General features: G+C 50.1%; 2 protein-coding genes across 6 annotated transcripts; both read right to left on the bottom strand.

Moving 5' to 3' along the window:
- Positions 1-62: 62 nt before the first annotated feature.
- Positions 63-10,596, bottom strand: CERS1 (ceramide synthase 1). 4 transcript variants are annotated; one of them, XM_085517820.1, is made up of 7 exons: positions 10,486-10,596; positions 4,603-4,762; positions 3,783-3,963; positions 3,266-3,427; positions 2,205-2,352; positions 1,541-1,689; positions 63-1,183 (listed from the first exon to the last, which is right to left on the bottom strand). In XM_085517820.1, the coding sequence occupies exons 2-7, from the start codon at positions 4,715-4,717 to the stop codon at positions 1,141-1,143; spliced, it is 798 nt and encodes a 265-aa protein (XP_085373946.1). In that variant the 5' UTR covers positions 4,718-4,762; positions 10,486-10,596; the 3' UTR covers positions 63-1,140. The 4 variants fall into 4 exon arrangements, with proteins under 4 accessions (XP_085373946.1, XP_085373947.1, XP_085373945.1 ...); XM_085517821.1 differs by lacking the exon at positions 10,486-10,596 and adding an exon at positions 7,622-8,695; XM_085517819.1 differs by lacking the exon at positions 10,486-10,596 and adding an exon at positions 6,635-6,792.
- Positions 10,597-12,420: 1,824 nt separating this feature from the next.
- Positions 12,421-17,492, bottom strand: COPE (coat protein complex I subunit epsilon). 2 transcript variants are annotated; one of them, XM_085517822.1, is made up of 11 exons: positions 17,423-17,492; positions 17,282-17,379; positions 17,125-17,187; positions 16,226-16,326; positions 15,908-16,060; positions 15,415-15,468; positions 15,045-15,126; positions 14,155-14,310; positions 13,831-13,899; positions 13,302-13,376; positions 12,421-12,756 (listed from the first exon to the last, which is right to left on the bottom strand). In XM_085517822.1, exons 1-11 carry the CDS (start codon positions 17,475-17,477, stop codon positions 12,709-12,711), a joined length of 954 nt encoding a protein of 317 aa, XP_085373948.1. In that variant the 5' UTR covers positions 17,478-17,492; the 3' UTR covers positions 12,421-12,708. The 2 variants fall into 2 exon arrangements, with proteins under 2 accessions (XP_085373948.1, XP_015741605.2); XM_015886119.3 differs by having other exon boundaries at positions 17,282-17,424.
- Positions 17,493-17,554: the final 62 nt, after the last annotated feature.

Below are 17,554 nucleotides of genomic sequence, written 5' to 3'. Positions count from 1 at the left end.
TGCTGGCAGATCACAAGGTGATGCATCCTGCCACTGTCTTGCAGTTTCCATCAAGCCAAAGCCACATTTTGCTTTCAATTTACCCTGTAACTTTCCCTGAGGCTCACGTGGGCAGCCCTGGAGTCAAATCAATGTCAAGAGATCAAACAGTACAAAAATAAGATAATAAAAAATAATACAATTAACCAACCTCTGATGCTCGGAATGGATGCATCCGGCATCCAACCGCTGCCTTGGGATGGGGGGAGCTCTGTGCTGGGTCAGTCCCAGTTTTAGGGCTTCACAGCAATGAGGTGGATGACCCAGCCCAGCTCCCAGACCACACCAGGCTTGGGTTGGTGTTGCCTGGAAAACCAGCACAGGGAGCAGAGGTTGGTTGCTCTTCACTCAAGCAAGCAGACACTGCTGGGCAAGAGGCTGGAGATGGCTCTTAAATGGGCTTTTTAAGCAAATGAGATGTCCTGGCCCTCATCATGGGCAGGAATAATGCTCTAGGGCTGGGTTTCCAGGAAGACCTGCACATGGCAACTGTGCTGCATGCTACAGCTTCCTTAGACACACAGATATCTCTGAGTTACAGACCCCTCCAGGTCAGCAAGGCCCAGAAGTGCACTGCTTCCCCTCTCTGCTGCCTGCTGGCATCTGGGGCAGAGCTGGCTTTGGGTTCCCCATGCCCAATACTGCAGTGCCAATGGAGGAGAGGACGTCCCCCTCCCCAGCTTGAGGCTGTGTCAGAGGACCCCTTGGTGCTGCCAAAGTAGAGCGATGGGGAGGGGACAATGCAAACAACAGAAGGAATCACAAAGGAACTGGGAATAGCTGAGGAATGGAGTGAGAGAGGAAACACCAGGGGACCTAAAGCCAGCTCCAAATCCTACCTGGCCCAGCAAAGCCACTGCCTCTCAACTGAACCAGCATGTACGGGCTACAGAAAGTACACAGCATCAGGTGAAGCCTGCTCACAGGCAAGGCCTGGCAGGGCCCTGTTCCATCAGTGGCATCTCTTCCCCGGCTCCAGGCAGGGGGTGAAGGGGGTGTTGGGGATTAAGTTCTTCTTGTGCCTTTCATTTGCTGGGATTGAGCGTAGGGTCCTGATCTGGGTCAGTCCCCAGATCCAGCCAGGCTGCAGCATCCACACTCTTACAGCCGCTTGTCTTTCACAAGTCCGTTCTTCAGGTGCATCCTGTGAATGAGAGCACAGCAGACAATGAGCTTTGGCCTCTGCACTGATTCTCCCTCCCTTACTCTCACAGATCATTGCTGAGGTCAGACCTGCCATAACAGGCTCATTAAGGCAGTTTGAGACCGGTCCCCTGTCAGTCAGACCTGCTCTGTGGGATCCAGCGTCTCACCTGACTTTGTGCCCCACATGAACAGCAGATGCTGCTCAAGGAGCAATAGAACACATAGAACCAGTTCTGCCTGGTGAGGAGGGGAAGGGAAAGGTGAGGATTCAATGGTGGATGCTCTGAATGCTGCTCCATGATCTTCCCTTCTCCCACCCCAGAGGAGTTGCCCATGTCACCACCTGCCCACGCACCCTTCTTTCAGAGCATCAGGCAGCTGGAGCCCACTCTCTTTCTTCTTGGTTGCAGTGGTTTTCTTGTTGTCCTCCACATCATACTCACGCACGTCATTCACCTCATGCACCTGCCCCATCAGCACCTTGGCCACAAACAGGACGATGTACTGCAGAGGGAGAGACACCGTCAGCCATCACCTCCAGACTCAGAGCTGTTCCACCCAACCCAATTAGCTCCCATTTGCTGCATGGGGGCATTCTTCTTCAGCTCCCATAGGGGTGGCCAAAGCCTTGGGATGAGCATTCCTACAAATGCCATTAACTGATTTCATCACCACCACACAATGCATTTGGTTACCACCCAGCCCAGCCCATGGCACAGCTCCACCCCTCCCCCAGATCCTCAGGAGGTGCCTGTAATCACATCCCCACCTGCCCCATTGCCAAGGACCCCCCAGGCAATGGCAGCCTGTTACAATCCCTTCCCACGGATCCCCAAGGTGAGAGACAACATTAGAAGTTCCAGCACCAAGGGGCCCCCTGGGGGCACAAGTTGCCCTCCTCCCTTCCCACTCAACCCCCCCCTACACCTGCAGCTCCCATAGCTGCCCCAGGGAGGCAGGCAGCAGGCATTACACAGCAGGAGAGGCAGCGTAGGGGTTGCTGAGCTTCCCCTACTCACCAGAAACCAGTAGATGTTCATCAGAGTGAGGACAAGGAGCAGAGCATTGAAGAAGAAGTAGAAGGGGATGTTAGGAACTGACTGGAGGCTGGAGTAGCAAGTGGCGTAGAGCACCTTGAGGGGAAACCAGTAGAGACGGAACCAGAACCTGCCAGGGCAGAAGGAGCAGGATGGGATTAATGGCCCCAGAGCAGCTTCCTCCAGCACAGCCTCCCTTGTCAATTCCTCTTGCAGATGGCAGCCCCTGCCCCCGGCATCTGATTTGGGTTTAAAGGCCTGGATCTAGGACTTCACACAGGCACCCTGTGAGCAGGTACATTAGTGAGGGCACTATGACTATTGGCTGAGCACTAAAGACAGGCCTGAGCAATGGCTTTCTCAGAGTAAAGGCAATCCTACAGTGTCAGGCTTTCTCAGCTGGATGGGGGAACAGCAGAGTCTAATAGCTGGAAGGTTTGCTTAGCTCTGTGCAGCCCTTATTTATGAGTCAAAGCCTTCCTTGCTCTCCTCCCCCTCATATCGATCGTTCCTGTTGCCACCTCTGCTTTTCAGAGCAGCCTGCAGAGAGGGAGGAAGGAGACAAGGGGATGCTCCAGGAGCATCAACCCGGGAGTCATTTATCTATCTATCTCTGCTCTTCATCTTTCCCTCCTGCCTTTCCCCTTAGAGAAGCAGCAGGGCTGGAATCTGGGACAGGCCCACGTCCCATTTGCTTCTTCTCCCCCCCCCCTCTAAATAAAAACCCACCAGAAAATAATGTTTATTAATGCTAAAACCAAACGAGTGGGAAAATGGGAACAGTTCCTCCTCCCCTGGGGTCATTTGTCATGCTGCAAGAGAAATTTCACAGGCACTTCTGTGGTGACAGACGGCAAAGTGACTACAGAAGGATTCCAAGCTCAGCATGGGGTCAAGCTCTGCGGGAACCTCTTCCCAAACAGTTTATAGCAACTGGTTCCCATGCACACACACCCAGCAGGCTGTACCCCGGGGGGGTTGCAAAAGCTGGCAAGGATAGCTGGAAATGGGATCAGGGCTGGGTTATAGACAGACAGACTCACCAGCTGACACTGAAGGTGAGGCAGCCAATGTTGGAGATGATGTCGTTGAGCCGGTGATAGACACCCCCCCGGTGCTTGAAGTAGACATTGAGCTTAGTGAATTCCAGCTGCACGTCATTAATATCATGAAGGAAGAGCACGAGGATGCCCACGTTGTGGTACCTACAAGGAAGGGGAACAGGGAGGGAGGGAGATTTGGACCACCAGGTCTGTGTTAGCACACGCTGCCCACCACACTGTAAGTAGATGGGCTCTGTGAATAATGCAGGATAAGGGCTGGAAAGGCAAAGTGTGGCAGCATATTGCAGGGCAGGTCTGGCACTATGCAATGGTTTGTTAGCTCTGGGATTGCTGTGGGAGTACAGGGTAAGCTGTAGGAAGAATAACATGGGGCGAGTCCCCCAGTACATGTTCATGAGATGAATGGGAGCACAGAAAGGCCACAGCCTTAATGCACGCTGCCCAAGGCTGGCACAGGTACAGCACAGGGGGACAGAATGACAGCCGAGGCTCTCACCTGAACACATAGGAGAAGGCTATGAGGGTCAGAGCGACCACGTGGTGGAGCAGCATGACAACAGAGTCCTTGCGCCATGTGTCCATGTAGGCGGTGGCATAAATGGAGTGTCCATAGAAGCTGCACTGCAACAGGTAGGCGATAGCGATGTCCGTGGGCACATCCATGCCCTTCTTCCAGTCTAGAATGGGATAAAGACACTCAGGGTGAAGCCAGAGCCAGGAGCACAGAGCTTTCATCAGCATCAGAGAGACAGGAATGCTAACAGTGAGGATCCAGCAGCAGCCAGAGCTGCCCCGGGTGCCTGTCATCACTCAGCTGTGCTCAGCTTCCACTCAGGGCTTCCCAGATGAAAAGGAGGTAAATGCTGGAAGACGACCCAGCCATCCTGGCTGCCAGACTCCTTTGGCATCAGACCCGTTCCCCCTTAGGGCAGAAGCCTTGATTTACTTCCTTCCTACTCTAATTCCTCAACCCCTCTTTCCTCCATAGCCAAAGGTGTCCCAGACCCAAAGACGTATCCCAGACTCAAAGACGTATCCCAGACCCAAAGACCCATCCCAGACCCAAAGACCCATCCCAGACCCAAAGACCCATCCCAGACCCTGCTGTCTGCAGCAGCCACTAGGTGACACCCTCTCTGTAACAAAGCAACAGAGACAGTCTGCTCTGCACTAAAACCATCACAGAAAAGTGAATGTTGGGGGGGCTTGGTCTGAGAATTTCTCTCCCACCAACTCCAGTTCCCCCATTCAACTCAGGTTTTCTATCAACCTGGACATCCTAATCCACACCCTCTTCTCCCTCACTCTTACTGTACCATAAAAGACAGACGGCGGGTCGTAGAAGAAGGGGTATTCAGTGCAGAAGAGCAGGTAGAAGCCATAGGACCATGATATCGTGTAGAAAAGCAGCTTCCAGGCACTCTCAGGCATCTTGGCAGCATCTTTTGGCTGCAGCTTGCACCACTCACCGAAGGGCTGCAAGGAGAAGGGAGAAATGTCACCACGTGGAACCCAGCATCCCTAAGGGCCTTCAACACTGTGTGCACAAACCAAGGACATGAGCCTCATTCTTTTAGGCTTCTATACAGCTTGAGCTGGGAGACTTTAGAAGGAGCCTAATACAATGTTGGAGATTCATGCACTCAGCCTTGGCCATGTTGGAAAGCTGCAAAAGCAAGAGCCTATAGCAGAGGAGGAGGAAATCCACAGCATACATCCCAGGGTCTGGGCATCACTCCATCACCCCAGCTCCAGGAGCAAGGCTGACCACAGCTTGCTGTTGCAGAACAGAATCAATACAACTGTAATAAAATCAAGTCCCATCTGCATAAGGAAATCCAGAAGAGGAAGCTCTAACAATACCACCCTATGCATTTGGGCTTTGCAGAGCTGCCAGGTCCCAGAAAAGAACCTTTCAAGTGAGGAAGTGATGGTTTTGCTGAGTCCTGAATGCAGCTGCTGCTGCTTTCCAGCCAGAGGGGGCACAAAACCCTCCTGCACAGCCAGCACTGTGGGGAGCAACCCTGCATGTAATGTATGTAGGGCTGGGGCACTGCTCCTCCTGCTCCATCACCCCAGGCTCACCCACATCCCCAGCAGCTCTTCTAGCTGACCTGTGGTTTGCAGCACCCCTCCTGCTGGTCAGGACTCAGAGACAGGAGGTGAAGCCTCCCCAAATAAGGCCAAAGTGATGAAGGGGAGGATGAGCAGCTCAGTGGATCGCTCAGTCTATTAAGAATGAAACTTTCTCACGTCGAGTTCCCCACGACGCTGAGGATGATGAGAGCATCGCTCCTCTGATACTCACTGCTTTGCAACAGCAAGAGAGGCCAGAGACTGCTCTGAAATCACAGCATTAAACAGCTCAGCTCCCCAGGAGTAAAACAAAGGACAGCGTTGGCTGCCCCAGCTCAGATCATGTGTGTTCTGCAGGATGAGTGAGCGCACCCTCAGCTCAGCTATGGCTCTCAGCACTGATGTTTTCCCTCAGTGGCAGCTGAGCAACACCAGACACCATCTCTGCTTCTAATCACGAGGCTGACAGGGCCCTACCAGCCCCAGCAGCCTCCACCCGGCTGCAGCAGAGCATCACAGCATCCAGCAGGAACTGTCACTCCAGAAACAGAGATAACACACCCCGAGGCCCCGGGGGGAGAGAAGAGCTCCACTGGGAGAGATAAGCCCTAAGATGAAAACAAAATGCTTGCAAAGTAACCATACCCTGCCCCAGGTCAGCACTTTCTGCAGCCTGTGTTTGGCTCCTTGATGCTCAAGGGCTATATTAAGGCTCCAGCTGTCCCCATGCAGAGGCCCGCCTGGCTTTTGGCCCCTCTCTGTGTCAGGTTTTCAAAGGACTCCACTCTCAGACTACAAGTGCTTTGTTCTGAGCTTTGAGAAGCTCTGGGAAATTCCAACCTGGAAGCAGCAACAGCCCCACAAATGCTCTGCCAAGAGCTGCCCACAACCCCTGCAGCCAAAGAGGGGCAGCTCCGGCCTCCCCGGTGCATCCTGCATTCACAGCGTGGCTGAGAACATCACTGCTGCCAAAGCTTCTTCCAGCAGGAGTCACGGCAGGAAAAAGAGAAGGAAGCTTGAAGGGTGAATGAATAATGCAGAGACAGAAAGTCCTGAGCCCAGAAAGCATCAATTATTTGTATCTCCATAAAGTGGAGCAAAGAAGCAGCTCAGGCAGCTCAATGTTTTGCTATGGCAGACCTTTACCATTCCTGCACCCTTCATTAGGGACTGGATTTAGGACACAGGGCTCAACCCCACAACCCTGTTGCAGCAGAGCTGTCCATCACCAGCCAAGTCACTCAGCTGCATCTCTACACCTCAATTCCCCACCTGGAAAGGCTGAAGGCTGCTACATTTCTATTCCAGGCAGGCTGAGATGACGATAAGGACCATCACTCGTGGCACATCCCGCTGGGAAATCCATTTCTGGATGCCTGGGCCATTGGCAGAGATGGTAACAGAGCATCAAACCTGTCCTCAGGGCAGGTGAGGTGTGAGATGTGCAAGGCAGGAGATGCCCTTCCACTACCCAGCTGTCATTGCCATGGCAATAGCACGGAGATGCTTGTTGCTAAAGGCAACCAGTGCTGCTGTGGGAGCCGTGGATCTGGCTCTGGCTGAAAGGAGCCCAAAGCTCTTGGCAAGTGATGTAACGGGGCTGCTCTTAAAGGGCGACCAGCTCTTCCTCCCTCCTCCACGATACTCCCCCACAAACCTTCACAAGAACCTTCTGATTCACTCATCAAATTAATGGGAAACAGGGTGGGAGGGCTGTGCCAGCTCCCACACGCTGCCTGGCATAACCTGGGGGGGGGCTGGGAAAGAGCACAGCAGTGGGTGAGAGCTCTTTCCCCCATGGAGAGAAAAGCAACAGCAGACACCCCCCCCCTCTGGAGACCCAACGCAGCTGCCAAACGGGGGCTGAATAACCTTCTCATGCCTGAGTGCTGACACAGCAGCACAAGGGAGGGCAGCCCCCGCTCTGAGACCTGCAGCTTCGCTCCCGGGGTGAAGAAAAGGCCCATTGTTGTGGCTTCCCCCCCCCCCCTTGAGCTGCCACGGTTTGTGCTTCAGATGCTGAGCAGAGCACAGCGGGATGAGCCGGGGAGGTGGGTGAAGAAGAGCCAGCAGCAGGGGTTGCTCTGGGTTCTGCTCATTTCCGTCCATTCACATGCCCTGATTCTGGGCTTGGAAAAAAAAACAAGTCTTGACAATACTGTAAAATGGAGATAAATAACATAAATCACTAAAAGGAAGAATAGGGAGCATTGCCTTCCAGCTTCCACATCAGTGCTGGGACTACATGGTAGCACTTACCTTGAAATTCTGTTTTCCAGAGCCATTTTACAACATGCTCAATACTTTTCCTTGCAGAAGACACTGCAAAGTCCTACACATTATTGACAGTGAGGCAGCAAGTTGGCCATTATCTGCAGTGTGTGGGCCCAAACCAGGAGGCATTAATCACTGCCATTACAGCCAGGGGGGACCTGAGAGCCACCAGATTCACAGGCAGAATGGAGCTTTCATTGAGAACAGAACACGTTTGGACTGGGTGCTGCTGGGCTCAGCTGCCCTGCAGGATGCTCAGCTCACACAGTGATGCTCAGGTCGCTGCTTTTTAATCCAGCTCTCAGATCCTGCCTTCCCATCACCCATAGAAACTCCACCACGTCTTCAAAGCAACGGTTTTGTGACAAAGGTTCAACGCTGCTGTGGGGAGAAACCCAAGTGCTGCCCTCCTGCTCCCACCAAGCAAAGCAGGGCAATGCAAACAGCACAGGAAGAGGCTTTAAGGCTCTGGTTTCACAGCGGAGCAAAGCGAGGTGCAACGCACGGTTCAGGCTTCAAGGTCTCACGGTGAGAGTCACTTCCTCTGCAGACACACAGAGTTACAACCTAAGCAGTAAAGATCTATTATTTATAAGCAGGAAAGTAGCATTCTACAGAGTGCATCGAGTTTTAGAACTGTATTTCAGTTCTGGCAGGAAAGTGAAGGCATTCAAAAGGAGGAAGGATGCTCTGAGTCTGCACTGGGAGGCAAAGTCCTGAACGTGGGAGAAGTTTCCTCCCCCAGAGTTAAACAAGAGGGTTTTCCTTTCTCATTGACTTTGAGGAAGCCTCTTGCTGAATGCCCCTCTGCCCATATAGAACGCACACAGCACAAACCCATCTCATACATCTGCCTAAAGCCACAATGTCCAGCTTCTCCCATTGCGAGTCCAGCAGAACAAACAGAGAAATGCTTCAAGTTCTTCCATTAAAAGCAAACACACACACAGTTGTCTCTCACTGCTGCCACCCCTCCACCTGTCTGCTGGGAGGAAACTGATGCTATCACACACCCGCTCACCCCTGCAGCACACGCAAGAAGTGGCTCTGATGAACCTTCCTTGCTCCTCTGCAATTACAAACATGACCCACTTCTCCCTGGGAACAATACCTCAGCATTGCTGCACGCTGCCAAGTGTCCTCCCGGGGCACACAGCGGATTGCACAGCTCCAAGAGCTTTATTCTCACACTCGCTCTGTAAAGCTGAGCCTTTTACAAGGAGAAACTGGAGCACAAAGGGAATACATCCCATTTGTTACAGCAGACCTGTAGTTACCTCCAGCCTTGCTCAGCCCAGAGCTCCTAAGCACCACATGCATCCCAGATAGGGCTGCAGGGAATAAGGGGAAACAGCCCTGCACAGAAAGCCAGCCATCAGCACTGACACCCAGCAGCTTCCAATGGCTCCGTAGGCCTTGGACTGGAACTTTGCACAAGGTCAAGCTCCAGTTCTAAATGGATAAGTAAAATCAACTCTGAAAAGCAAATGCAGAGCTGCTTCGGGGGCCTCAGCAACATAAGTCCTGATAGCCTCATTACATGATGCAAGGTAGCTCTCCTTAATCTGCCCATATAGACACAAGGAGCCCTGAGCTCCCATCACTGCTCAATGGGGAGACGAGAGCACAGCTGAGAGCTGAGCACTCCCACCTGACCCACCACCTTAATTCTGTTGTTCCAATCATCTCAAGGCTGCAGGGACGGCACCGCAGAGCACACAGCACCTCACTGGGAAGGCAAAGAAGAAGAAATTGCTCCTGCTGGGACCGAGCCATCATAATGAAGCACAGGGTTCATTTCATTACGGATGCCTTTTGCAGTGAAATAATAACAACCAAAATCAATCGGGATTGTTCCTCACCCTCAGGGAAGTCCCGTTCATTCAGTTCCTTACAAAACACCGCACTAACAGGGAGGGGATGATGGGCTGCAAACCCACCCGGTGGCTGAGCAGGTTGGATGGAAGAGGCTGGATGGAAGCATCCCCAATGCTCTGAAGGTCAGCCCGGCACTGCAGCACGCAGCCATCCCCACCACCACCAGGGAAGGGAAGCTGGGAAGGACATTTTTCATGCAAACCGCAGCTGATGCTGAGAAATGTGGCCGTGTCCTTCCCCCTGCACAGCCTGAGCTGTCAGGGCACCTGCAAGAAATAACCCCCAGCCCCCAACCCGACCCCAGTGCACAGGGAATAGGGATAAAGCAACGGGACCCCCAGCCCAGGGGATGCAGGATGCTGCCCGGGGTGGTTCCGCTCATTCAATGCCCCCCTCGGGGCACACAGGGGATTTATCCCTGTTTTTCCCTATATAACGATCCACTCGGGCTCCGCAGAATTAGAACGCGGAGAATTAGAATGAGCTCGGGATGGAGCCGGGCGGGGTGGGGGGGGGATGGAGGACCGGCTGCTCTGCGCAATGAGGATTCAACCGCAGCGAGAAAAGCAACGATCCCACGGGGGTTTTATCTCAATGCAGCCGCCGGACCGAGCTCCCCACGGAACCGCAGCCCCCGGTACTGACCCGAAACACGCGTCGTGCGGCGGCGCGGCGCAGCACGGTCCATCCCAGCGCGCACAGCCCGCACAGCAGCACCTCTCCCCAACGCAGGTTCGCGTTCTCAGCCCACGTTCTCCTCGACAGCTCCCAGCCGCAATCCGAGCAGCCCCGCACTGCGGCGGCCAGGCTGCCATAACCGCGGTGCAGCAGCTGCCCGTAGCCGGGCATGGGCTCGTAGCCCCGCATGGCGCTCAGCGCCGCTCGCCCATGGCCCAGCCGTGAACAGCGGCACCGCGCATGAGCTGCGATGGGGCGGGCCGGCCCAGCCCCCCCCCTCCAGCCGCCGTTACCGGGTCCTGGAGCCGCCCCCCCGGCCCGTCCGGTGCTTGTTAATTAGCGGAGCCGGCTCATGACGGGCCTGGAGATGGGAGATGAATGAATGAAGCTACGTTGGGATCTGTAAGCGATGCGATCGCTGTGTTTTAGGATGAGCCCCGACGGCAAAGAACCGCCCGCAAACATCGGGATGTCATTTGGCACCTTGTCATTTGGCACCTTGTGACAGGGCAATGGGAGCAGCTGGGCCCTGCGGATGGACATCAGCCACCATCAGCAACCCCAGCACCTGGCAACAGCATCCAGCAGAGCCCTCCACCTTCAGCATCCTCACCATCCATTCATTATTGCAGACAAGTCTCCATGCTTCTCCTTGTTCCACCTGACACACCAGGAAGCTTTATCCTCTCCTTACAGTGCAAAGAAAGCAGGTGTTTCCACCACCCCATTAGAGTTACAGCAGGTGCAGGAGTTCAACCACATGACTAAAGGCTTTGGGATAAGGAGATGGACCTGGAGAAACACAAACCTCATACCCAGCCCTTATAACAGCCCTTTGAGATCCCCAACATGGGCAGCCTGCATTCCAGCAGCTGGATCATAGAGCAGAAAACTCATCAAGGAGCTCACAATTAAAAGCAATCGATGTGAAATGCTGACACAAAGTCTCTCCTTGCTGAGGAACCTCAGAGCAACGCGTTCTGCATCAGCCACCGAGCAGAAATTGGTGCCTATTGCACCTCAATGACAACCTGAGTGCAGCAGGAAGATTCCCCTACTAACCAGAAACAGACAAATAATCGCTCATAAATAGAAAACCCAGCTATGGAACTCTATGTAAAGCGATGAGTTTGAAGCCTTCTAAAAGTCATTGCTTTGCCCACAGCCATTCCAGGAGAGTCATTTCAACTTCTCTAATTGGTCTGGGGCAGCAAAGAGAAAACACAAACTCGTTCTTCTCAGAGCTCTGACCAACACATCCCCCCCCCTCCTATTCTCACACTGACAGCGCTGGCTCCTACTATGGCACTTGCTTTTATTGTTTACGTTTTTTAAGTCAATTTATCATGGCCCATCAAGTGGGTAATGGCCGCCCTGAGCACACAAGCCCCTTTCACATCTCCCTCAGACAGCTCCACAAAGGAAACATTCATCCAAGACTGGACCATGAATAACCCCTCATTGAAAAGAGCTGCTCGCTAAACAAGCCAAGGAAAGAGACAATGAGCTCTTTCAGAGCGATCACAGCGAGGTGGGCACAAAGGAAATGCCAGTTGGACACATTTACAGTGTAGTATAAACCCCCTTCTTCTGCCTCCCCCCCAAAAACGCTTCCCAAAAGATAAATTCAAAAGAGAAATCAAATATTAGAGGCTCAGGAGGCCCCGCTGAGGGATCCAGATGGGATCTTCGTATCTCTGACACAACACAACCAACCAACACAAAGAGCAGCCTGAAATGCTGCACGGGAGTCCAAGGCATCATCACACGGTGCTCTATTATGTTCCATTATACGTCAGGTGCAACGACCATCACGTTTCTCAGGAATGCCTGGGGATAAATAGACTTCTGCATGTATTGCAGGATGTACTTTGTTAAGAGAAAGCTCTAATGCTTTCCTGGCTCCAGGACACGAGATGTTGCATTTATCAACTTAAGATCAGGGCTGAGCCTGTTACAATTGGATTATTTCTATTCTGGGGAAGCTTTCCCTCTCCCCAGCAGTAACCCCTACAGCTGTGCATCCTTCTTCCGGAGGACGTTAACCTAAATGGAGTCATTATCAGACTGAAAGAACAGCCAGGACTCAGGATTCATCCACCAACCCAAGTCTGATACTTGAAGTGAACCTTCACACTCTCCCCCCATAGGTATAACATCCTCAGTACATGACATGGCTCAGAACAGAATCACTTCCATTTCAGAATGTAAATTAAGGGGCACACAGATCCAGAAAAGGCTTTATTAGGAATGTTTAAGGTACAGTGTTGCAAACTTGATTCGTATTTTAAACAGTTGAAAACCCAAGAAAGCCACAACACAGGCTTTTTAGCTACCAAGTTCAAGTAGCTACATGTTATATACATACTTAGCAATGATTTCCTGCATTGCAAGACCCTGCCACAGTGAGTTACACCAGACCCAACTTGCAAAGGCCATTTTTCCATGTGACCAGAAAGGTTCTGAATAACAACCCCACTTCCCAGGTACCATAGAGCAGCTCTGTTCCCCTCTCCTCAGGCGCTGGGGGCATATTGCATGGCCAGTCGGTCAAAGTCATTCTCCTTCAAACCAGAAACAAAAATATAATGAACTAATTTCAAACATTACTGAAAAATGTCATAAAACTTGCAGTAACTCTCAGCTATAGAGTTCTATCAACCAGGGCAAAATGAATTCTAAAAAGCAAACTGTCCACATCAGTTCTCTATTATTTCATTTTCCTTTCCTTGTTGTCTTCCTTTGCCCATCCCCTCCATTCTTTCTCATCCAGAAGATTTCCTCTATTTAAGCAGTGTCTCACCCTAACAAACAAGCCTGTAATCTGGGTTAGATGGACCTCAAAGCATTTCTTTCCAGATGCCACCAAATTCAGGGTATACTTCATCTATATATGTTGTATAGATACTCAATCTGGATGTTGATCATTTCCCAATGCATCTCACGAGGGCTAGAAACATTGCTGGCAGTGGTTAGATGTTGGAGAAGGAACATGGGCTGACCCTTTCAGAACCATAGTGATGCTTAGTAGTAAGAAATCCCTCTGCCCCATCCTCTTACTGCTATAAGTCATTATAAACTCAGTTTCATATCGCAAAATAACAAGTACCTTTGCCTGATACTCCTTTATGAACGGGTGGTTTTTATGTGCATCCTTCAACTGTGACAAATAACGATTTGTAACCTGACGGGATGAAAAAGGGAGATTTAAATACTGAAACAACACCAAGAAAAGCCAAAAAAGTTTAAACCGATACTTCTATGACTTCGTTCTCAATGAGCGAAGAAGAGCTGATTTCTTCAGCACCCTGGATGTTAGCAGCCCCATTTAAATCAGTAAGACCTTCAATAGCAGATTCAACAAAAGGAGAAAATCAAGCTCAGAACTTGGGAGATCTCTTTCTCCACCCCAGGTTTTCCTCTGAAGTACATACACCTGTCTACAGACAGACTTTATTGAATACTGAATACCACCCCGCGCCCCAAAACTCCAAATCTATTTTATTTTGTTAACACCAATCCCAATGAGAACACAAGACTGCAAAACCCAAACGTTATTAGGCACAGTAGGAACACACAACCTGCCCCCAGGCAGAGCAGCCTGATCTGCTTCTTGAGTACCATAAAATAAGCCTCACCTCTGGTGGTTTGCCCAGGTGTTGTGACAGGACAACAAAGTTGATCAAGGTCTCAGGATGGCCACTATCCTGGAAAGAAAAACAATCACCTGTCTTTGTGACTTACCCCTACCACGACTAAGTGTAACACCTGGCACTGCTGTGCAAGAACTGACGAGCCCATAGCTCACTTTAATAGAACATGTAGAGTAGAAGGCAGATGTTAATAGCAACCACTCTTAGGGACATTTTCATAAAGCATCATGTAATTCCTTGCTGTTATAGCCTCTATGCATAAGAGATAGTTAGATTCAAGCCAATTTACCAGGCAAAACCATTAAGTACCTTGTCCAGTGCCTCTTGAAGTACCCCCTCTGCATCATCCCACTTGCCCTGAGCCATATAGCAGGCTGCCTGCCCATTAAGCAGGAGGAGGGTGGAGGAGCATTTGTCTGCCATCTCTTGGAAGATGTAATAGGCATCCTGTAACTTCTCACCACCCTGCAAAAGGACACAAGCATGCAGTTTCACTGTGTATTGCTAAGAAGGCTGTATTCTGTTTTTGTGGCTAAAGAAAGGGGCCAAGAAGTTAATTTGAAGGGTTATAAAATGAGCTGTTGTCATTCACAGAGTCTCCTCTGAGAGATCACTGTAAGACTACAGATGAAAGGAATGCAAAAATATTAAATATTAAGAAGCACTTAAATGATCAAAAGATCAAGAAACATTTCAAAAGAACCACTTCAGAACACAGACTTAATGTTTCGAAGAACATTATAACGTAATAAAAGACTATGAAATGAGATCTTACAATTAAACCCAGGTACAGACAACCTGGCTTTTCAAAACATTCCTGCTTTAGAAAGGTTTCAGATGCAGCAGCTTGCACTGATTAGAGGATGAATGTTTCCCTAGAGGAAAATAAGATCTTAAGGAAAACTTAGCCCCAGGTTACTGTTACTGTTGTAACAGGTTACTGCACGCATACCTTGGAGTTTACTGAATCTTAGGAGACTGGTTTCAAACACCTGACATCTGGACTTAACAGACAACACGTGTTTTTGGCTGATTATTTGCAACTCTTCATTACAATACAATTTCTTGCCAACCAGTTGCAGGCACCAAAAAAACAAGTTTAATGAGAAGGTGGTAACTTGGTAAAAGGCCATCACAAACTAAGCACAGAGTCTTGTCTGAATGCTGTTTCTCAGATATCGTAGACTAGGGATACTCACTACAGCCAGGTTCACCCAGGCAGTAGCCAGCTGAGTGAGGGTCGCATCTTCATCTTGCTCCTGCATCTTCTTCAGTTCCTTGCTGTGGATGCAAAAGTGGGAGTTGTGTAAAAGGAAAACAAGGCCTTAGTCCTCTAAGATGCAAACAGAAGGTTGAAGTTTCCTTTCTCAAGCTCTTTCACCTTAATAGAAAAATAACCATAGCAAACTAGTAAGGAGGCATAATTACCTCCTAATGTTTCACTGAGACAAGCTGTGGAAGAGCTCCTTGTTTTACTTCTGTAAGGAAAGGAAGAAACCCAGGCCTAGAGATTCAAACCCCTTTATGCTCACTATTCAGGAATAAAGTGACACAGACAAGCCTACTCACCGAGCCAGATCAAGCCTGTCAAGCTTCAGAAGAATCTGGATCATCATCGCCGTGCTGCAATGAATAAAAGCAAATCAATTGTAATAATGACGAGTTTTATCACTCCTTGTGCTTAGCACAGATGCACTACTCATGCCAGGGCTATCTATACAGGCAGCCAACAAAGCCAGCAGAGCTCACAGCAGGACTCAAAGCAGGGAAGCTCCCAGCTGCCCTCCTGGTGTACAGCCATAGTACTCACTTCAGCAATTCTGAATCCACGCAGATCAATAAATCAGATTCTTAAGTTTCACAAGGGAGCAATAGATTTTATACTGCAGACTGAGCACCACATCCATCACTACTTGAAAGGGAAACCTCTCAAGAGTTTCTCAATGGTTTCAAGGCTTTTCAGAGACAAGCCAGATCCTGGGCATTTCTATTACACCTCTCCCTACATGAGAGAGACTTTGCTAACACACACCTCAGAGATGCCAGATCGAGTTATACTTACCATTCCAAACTTTCCCCTTGATGTAGAGTACGTAGAGCTGCATCAGGATTTTTGTCATGGAAATAGATTGAAGCAGCCATCAGCAGGAAAGTGGTATTGGTCACATCGACACTTTTTGCCATTTTTTTGTCCAAATCAGCAACAATTGCATCCCTGCAACAGTGTGGGTGAGGAAACAGAAGTGTTTAAAATGCCTCGCCATCAGAAAACCTACTTTTTTGTGGCAAAACCAAAGCCAGACATTATAAAAACCATATTTCTATGAACTCTTCGCTTAGAAACTCGTTCTTTGTGAAACAAACTCATTTTCAGACTTACCTTTGACTCTCATTTGAAAGATATTCTGCAAACATCCGCACAGCCTGGAGCTCAGGACTGGCATTGGCTTTAATTTCATCCAGCACAACCCCATACTTTCTCTGTTAAAGGTAAAGCAAAAAGCCTAGTGACTTGCAGAATCAAACTCTATAATCCAGAGATGGGTTATAAAGCAGGTACATTTATTCCAGCGCCGGGTGCAAGGGGGATAGCTCCACCAAACTTGCACCCCGACTTGTAAAATCATGACACAGATATAGGTACATCTAATACATAGTCAATGATTTCTCAGAATTCTAATACATAGTCAATAGTTCTCAGAATTCTGATCCATATTCAATAGTTCTTTAGCACACAGACCCCCTCTTGTTCTTATCAGGGGGATGCAACTCCTCTTCTGGTATTTACATTATCTGTTCTCCTCCTTGCTTGATGTCATCTGTGAGGTCTCACTCCTTACCTGCATCCTCCCTGCTCTTCCAGGCCCCTTGTTTCCTTTACTTGTTACCTTTAAGCTTCCTTTACTTATTTCTACAAACCACCTTTAAGTTTCCTTTCCTTGTGTCTACAAAATACCTTTAAGTTTCCTTATTTCTATAAGCCACCTTTAAGTTTCCTTTTCTTACTTCTACAAACCACCTTTAAGTTTCCTTTACTTCTTTCTATAAACCACCTTTAAGTTTCCTTTCCTTGTTTCCATAAACTCTTTAAGTTTCCTTTGCTTCTTTCTACAAACTACCTTTAACTACCCCCTTTTAACCCCCCCTTTATTCCTAATTCCAGCACCTGTTTCCTGCTCACTACTATTTATTACTCAGTTGTGTTGCATTGAGCTCAGGTTCATACCCTGCCCTACCTGAGCCCTACAATCACATCGTGCTGCTGTAAATCCGACCCACCTGTGCAATGTAGGACCTGAACAAGAACACGTCCCTCTCAATTTCCTTCTCGGGGTTCGATGGCTGGAAGGAGAAGAAGAAACAACAGCTCCCATGGGCACTAAACCCAGGAACCTCCTAAACCCAACATGGGTTTAACCCCGCTCGATACCCCCACCTTGATCCGCTGTGCCTCGTTGATGGCGGCCTGGTAGGCCCCGATGTAGAAGCTGTTCTTCACGTCGAACAGCTCGTCCCCCTCCCCGCTCTGACCGGCTGGACCCGACCCCGGCCCGGCCGCCATTTTGCCGCTCCGGACACGTCTCTCCGGAAGCAGCTGAACCCCGAGGGCTGCCGGGAGCCGCCATGTCCATGGAGATGTCAGCTCCAGCCAATAGCCACGCGAGAAACATGTTACGTCACTACGGCGACGGAAGCGGGAGGCAGCCAA

This window comes from Coturnix japonica, chromosome 16 (assembly GCF_054131305.1).
Source record: "Coturnix japonica strain WE chromosome 16, WE-NBRP24, whole genome shotgun sequence".
Taxonomy (NCBI): domain Eukaryota; kingdom Metazoa; phylum Chordata; class Aves; order Galliformes; family Phasianidae; genus Coturnix; species Coturnix japonica.
Note: the sequence above shows the minus strand (reverse complement) of the source record. Positions and strands in the feature narration are given on the sequence as shown.